This window comes from Mastomys coucha, unplaced genomic scaffold (genome assembly GCF_008632895.1).
Source record: "Mastomys coucha isolate ucsf_1 unplaced genomic scaffold, UCSF_Mcou_1 pScaffold18, whole genome shotgun sequence".
NCBI classification, from domain to species: domain Eukaryota; kingdom Metazoa; phylum Chordata; class Mammalia; order Rodentia; family Muridae; genus Mastomys; species Mastomys coucha.
This window is the reverse complement of record NW_022196900.1, coordinates 101119030-101125278: the sequence shown is the minus strand read 5'-3', so window position 1 is coordinate 101125278 and position 6249 is coordinate 101119030. Positions and strand designations below refer to the sequence as shown.

General features: G+C 42.9%; 1 protein-coding gene across 1 annotated transcript in view; it reads left to right on the top strand.

Moving 5' to 3' along the window:
• Aadacl3 (arylacetamide deacetylase like 3) overlaps positions 1-5214 on the top strand; it is a 9376-nt gene extending 4162 nt beyond the window's left edge. Inside the window, exons 2-4 of the mRNA XM_031379399.1 lie at positions 1929-2145; positions 2826-2889; positions 3471-5214. Of these exons, the coding sequence (XP_031235259.1) occupies positions 1929-2145; positions 2826-2889; positions 3471-4245 (1056 nt within the window). The 3' untranslated portion in view covers positions 4246-5214. The remainder of the gene's footprint in view (positions 1-1928; positions 2146-2825; positions 2890-3470) is intronic.
• Positions 5215-6249: the final 1035 nt, after the last annotated feature.

The following is a 6249-nucleotide window of genomic DNA, read 5'->3' as shown; positions in this document are numbered from 1 at the left end:
TGGTCTACAGAGTGAGTACCAGGACAGCCAGGGCTACACAGAAAAACCCTGTCTCAAAAAACCAAAAAGAAAAAAAAACCTAACAACAAAAAACCAAAAACAAAGAGCATGAGAAACATACATAGAAATTGAGAATCCTTGGGAGTTCTGGGGGGTGGGGGGTCTTGCTGGTGGATATTGTTGTTCTTGTTGTTCTAAACCATCAACAAAGGAGTACAAATGGCTCCAGCTACATATGTAGCAGAGGATGCACCAATGGAAGGAGAGGCCCTTGGTCCTATGAAGGCTTGATACATGCCCTGGTGTAAGGGAATCGAGGGAGCGGAGGGGGGAGTGGATAGGTGGTTGGAACACCCTCATAGAAGCAGGGTAGGGGAGAATGTGATAGGGTGTTTCTGGGGAGGGATGGAAACCAGGAAAGGGGATAACATTTGAAATGTAAATAAAGAAAATGTCCAATAAAAAAAAGAAAATTGAGAATCATAATAGAGAAACAAAATACAAGTAAGGGTTTTAAAAACAAACAAACAAAGCATTATGACACAAAACATCTCCAAAAACGTCATTAAGTTTATTTTATGTTGGCCATCTGCTGCTGAGTGTAGAACCTCTCTTAAGTGTGGTTTGTATACCCATTGAGACTCCGCTGGAGAAGACTCATTTTTCCTTTTTCAGTGGTTGTCACCAGGAAACAGTATGTTGGTTAGGAGTGGGGGCTTGTGTCCACTTCCCCTTTTAGCACTGGGACCCCATCTAGCTTGTACCTGTGTAGTCCCTCTGTGTGCTTCCACAGTCTCTGTAAGTTCATATGTGTGTCAATTCTATTCTGCCCGGAAGACATGTTTTCTTGATGCCATCTATCCCCACTGGCTTTTATAATCTTTCTGCCCCCTCTTCCTCCTGAGCTCTCAGGGAAGGATTTTGATAGAAGATGTCCCATTTAGGATTGAGTGTTCCAAGATCTCTCGCTTTCTGTTCTTTGTCCAGTTGTGGGTCGGGTCTTTGTATTTGTTTCCAACTCCTGCAGAAGGCAGCTTCTCTGGTGATGGCTGAGGCAGACACTGGGTCTACAGACATAGAGAGATATTGTTATATTTACATTATTTGTATTTATACATAAAAAAAAAACCAGCCAGGCAGTGGTGGTGCATACCTTTAATCCCAGCACTTGGGAGGCAGAGGCAGGCGGATTTCTGAATTTGAGGCCAGTCTGGTCTACAGAGTGAGTTCCAGGACAGACAGGGATACACAGAGCAACCCTGTCTCGAAAAAAAAAACCAAAAAACAAAAAAACATTAGCTTTTAAAGATAATACAATAACCTGAAGAAGCCTCATGTACCAGCACCTGCATTGACGTCACTGACCCTAGGCAAACACATATACCTTCCCACTCCCCCTTTCTTAATTTTCCTAAAGAGAAAAACCTTAAGCACCACATTTTCCAAAAATATGTCTATAGATGTCATTGAAAGATAAGAAAACACCCTTGTCTCCCTCTTCAAAAACATTACCTCCATGGAAATAAATATTTGGGAGACCCAGGGTGTCTTCCTTGGAGAGAGGACAATTTCCAGACCACAGGTAGAGCAGGAGTCTCCAAAAGGAAGGCTCAAGCATTGCCCAGATGCCTGGTTTGTCATGTCTGGCATGCAAAGTATTTAGGAACAGGAGTGGATCTGATGATGGAGGAGCCACATGGGCCTGAGTAGGTGGGACTTTAACTGTAGGTGCTTTATAAGGATGCTGAGAAAGAGAAGAAGTGTAGGAGTTCTTTGGTCCAGTCTCATTAGTATTTCCCAAGATCCTCCTTGCCACTGGGGAGGGTAGATGTGGCTGACAGGCTCCAAGCTGCATGCTAAGTGATTGATGCCTAATCAATCATCACAATTCATTGCTTCTTTTTTTTTTTTTTTTTTTTTTTTGACAGGGGATGCTTTTTGAGAAACTGGGACTCTGTTATGCACCCCAGTTTGCCAGTTTTCTGCATGATCTGAAACCACTCAAGAAAGATCCTGATGTTTTGGTCAAAGATCTTCGATTTGGGACAATCCCTGTGAAGCTATACAAGCCCAAGAAACCCTCCTCCATCCCAAGACTAGGAATCCTTTTCTTCCATGGTGGTGGAACCATCTTAGGGAGCTTGAGTAAGACAGAGCCTTTCTTCTAGCCTCTTTGAGTCCCCTGTCACCCTGATAAATGGGCTTGAAAGAATGGTCATTCTGTGGGGGCTAGAGAGATGTCTCAGTAGTTAAGAGCACTTGCTGTTCTTCCAGAGGACCCATGTTTGGTTCCTAGCACCTATGTTGGGCATTGTACAACTACCTGTAACTCTAGCTCCAGAGACTCTAATGTCTCCCTCTGGTCTTTGTAGATACTTTCATACATGTGTGTGTAACACATATACATAAGTAAAAGTAAAATAAATATTAAAAAAAAAATTCTTCCTAGTAGAGAGTTGACGGTTAAGACCAAGTAAACCCAGGATAATTAGTAGGAACACAGCATTTGGTGGTATATTATAGAATGGTCTAACCTCTCCCAAAGCTGATATGAGAATATCACTCATACACCAAGCCACTGTACTGTATTCATTTGGAGGTATTTTTGATAAGTGGTAGAATGCATCAGGACATGGGCATCTTGGAAACTATTGTTCATAGAAGCAAAACAGTAAGAAGTTGGTAGGATATTTACTCTACAGCCAGAAGCTATTTCATGACTTGCTCAGCTAACTCAGGTGCTCTGCTTACAAGAAGAAGATAGCCAAAAATACTGGAGAAAGGTTAATGTCCTAGTAAATCTGACATTCGATTTTGTTTTCCAGGAACCCACCATAGCATATGCTTGCGTTTGTCCAAGGACTGTGACTCTGTTGTTGCTTCAATTGGGTAAGAAAGGGTATGATGGGAACATACAGGCAGACAACCCTGATTCATAATGACAGGATCTGAAGTTTGAACCTGAAGCTCATAGAACTGGAAAGGAAAATGGAGGAGGACTGGGCTGTGAGGACCCAATAAGAAGAAGCAAGGAACAGAGAAGAGAGGGAAAGTGGACTGGATCCCCTTAGTTGGTGCATTTGTGAATAAAGACATCATTTAATCCTGTCATTTAGAGGCTGATGGGAATGGTCATGGCACTTTGATTTTGTATGGAAGAGTTCATTAGGTCTAATAGCCCTGCCTTTGGCAGACAAGTAGCATTTCCTCTGCCTGAAGTCAGCAGTGCCCTGCATGACCACTGAAATACCTAAACAATATTACATGCATTCCCAAGTACAATGGTAATTCCCCACTTCTGAGCATAAGTGGCAGGTATGAGGGCTTTCTGTATACTGTGTGTTTAGGGCCTTGCCTATATCTTTCTACTCAGACTTCAAAGGGGTATTTTAGATATGAGATGTCAGACAAGGGTACTTTGGGTTTGGCTGAGCATTGAGCATAATCAATGTCTCTTGATTCCTCTTTAGATACAGAAAATCTCCCATGTACAAGTACCCAGTGATGAAAAATGACTGTGTGGTAGCCACTACCCACTTTCTGGAATCACTGGATGTGTATGGAGTGGATCCAGCTCGAGTGGTGGTCTGTGGTGACAGTGTAGGAGGAACTGCAGCCACTGTGATTAGTCAAATGTTAATGCACCGAACAGATCTCCCCAAGATCCAGGCTCAGATTTTGATCTACCCCATACTGCAATTGTTAGATTTCTGGAGCCCTTCTTATCAACAGAATGGCAACATCCCACTGCTCTCTTGGAATCTGGCCTTCTACTGCTTCTGTTGCCATCTAGATGTGAACTCTTCCTGGAAAAGTGTCATAAAGAATGGTATGCATTTGCCTCCAGAAGTCTGGGAGAAATTCAGAAAGTGGTTGGGTGCAGAAAACATCCCAGAGAGGTTTAAGAAGCGAGGCTACCAATCTGTACCCCGGGGGCCTGTGAATAACGATGCTTACCAAGAGGTAAAAACTGCTCTGAACTATACCTGCTCACCCCTCATCGCAGAAGACAGTATAGTATCTCAGCTCCCAGAAACCTGCATTGTGAGCTGTGAGTATGACCTTCTCCGGGACCATTCTATCTTATATAAGAAGAGGCTGGAAGATCTGGGGGTGCCTGTGACATGGCATCATATGGAGGATGGCTTCCATGGAGTGCTTAATACACTTGACTATGGATTATTGAGATTCCCTTGCTCCTCAAGAATTATGGACCTGGTTATCCAGTTCATTAGAAAGTTCTGACCCTTATTCCTTCCTGGGGGTGATCCACCAGCCTAGTCTGGGTTATAAAATAATACAATGTACGTTCTTTTTGATGACTAAAGAGGAGGCAAGGCAAGAAGGATGAAGTGAGGCTCTTTGTCTTTGTTCACTGTTGGGGAAAATAAGAGGTGACCATCTTCAGCATCCATTTGAGAAAATGAACCTGTGCATGAAGCTTGTCCATAATCCCCTTAGCTAGAATTCAGGCTGTCTGAGCTGATTGAGACTGTATGGTAGATGTATCTGGTTGAGTTGATCTTGGAGGAAATGTGTGTTGTGTTACAGTCTTATTGAGCTTTGCCAATGTGACTTAGAATGTAGAGCTTTGATGCCAAGTCTGGTGGGTGGTGAGTCGTGGTGATAGTCTCTGGGTGCCCAGCTTTCTTGAGTTAAAAGTTATTAAACAGTGGAGATAGATTCCCCATGGTACATGGCTCCTAGCTAGAGACAAGTGATGACAGCCAAAGTTCCCTGCCTAAAAGAACTTGGGCATTCTGGGTATCAGAATGAGTTCCCAACAAATAGTCCTAAAGCAACAACATAAATATTAAAAGACCAGAGTTAACAGGAAGCCAAGTTCAATGAAATTCAGATTGCATTCATAGTGGGAATTTTAAAGAGAGCCAAGGGAACACATGTGTTATTGTGAACTATTTGTTCTAAGACAAAGAATCAATGCATTTTGCCCCCAAGTAGATATAAAATGGTTTGGCATATGTAGCAGAAAATTTTAGGTATAAATCAGGTATGGTCTTATGAAGGGGCTCAGAAAGGACTACTGATCTACCCTCTCTTCATATACCCTCTGTCCTTCTCTGTTCCATGCTGATGTAGTTATTCTTTATATGGTGGCCCTGAACAATTCGCTGCTAAGGTCTACAAAACCTATGCTAACTTATATGGGTATATGCATTTTCCTCAGAAGTCTCAACAAATATTTTACAGCAATTCACTGATTCTACTGGTTTTCTGATCTGTGTATGGTGGTTACAAACAAGAGAGTAGAAATTTCTGGCTATTCAGTCCAAGGTCTATGCTACTCTTGGAGTAGAGTATGAGACAGCTTCCCCTGGTGCTTGGCTTGAGTCAGGTTTGGAGACAGGAGAGTAGTTAATACTTCCCTCATCAAAGGCTGGATGGTTATTGGGTGAACATTAATATTCACCCAGCTATGGAAGTGAAGGAGAGGTCCAAATTAATCAAGTCTCATGGAAGTGGCAAGAAGATGCTGGAGCCATCATGGCCAACTACCCCTTGGGAGTAAAAATTCCTTTGAAAGAGATGACCATGTGGTCCTCCTGTCTTTAGGAGGATTCCCCTCTTGCTGACCAGCAGCTTTCAAAGGCCAACATCCAAGTCCACTCACATAAAAACCTGAACATGCCTTAACTTGTTCTCAAATGATTGTGTTGAAGTAACGTCAGAGAGGAATTCTCACGGGTGGCTTCTTGAGCCATTCATAGTTATCCAGAAGATGGCTTTAGTAGAAAAATAAGATCTAGCCACTGAAAACATATATTATAGGAAGCAATGGAACCCCAAGGGTATGGTCCTCTCTGATACAGATCTCTGAGTTGAACTGAGTAGATCTTCAGCCTGGAGTGGGTTTTGTGTAATGTTACTGCAGCCACTGGAGGGTGAAGGGGTGTGGAGTGACTTTCCACATAGATGGGTGCTTGTCTCTTTGACTGGGAAGTGGTAAAACTGATACACTACGGAAAGACTGTGCCTAGTGAAAATGGCTGGGGACATCTCAGGGCTGATGGTGTGTTTTCACAGCTTCTCCCTTCTGCAGATCAACAGAGAAACAAAGGGCTTTTACCTTAGTAGATGGCTGGGGTCCCCAGGAACAAACCTGTATACCTTTCTGTTAACCCATTCATTTCTATCATCCTTGCAACATACTCATAACCGCCAACTCCACATGTGCGGAACATTGAACCTCCTTGTTCCTTACCTGAGTTCTACAGAGTGAATATTCTT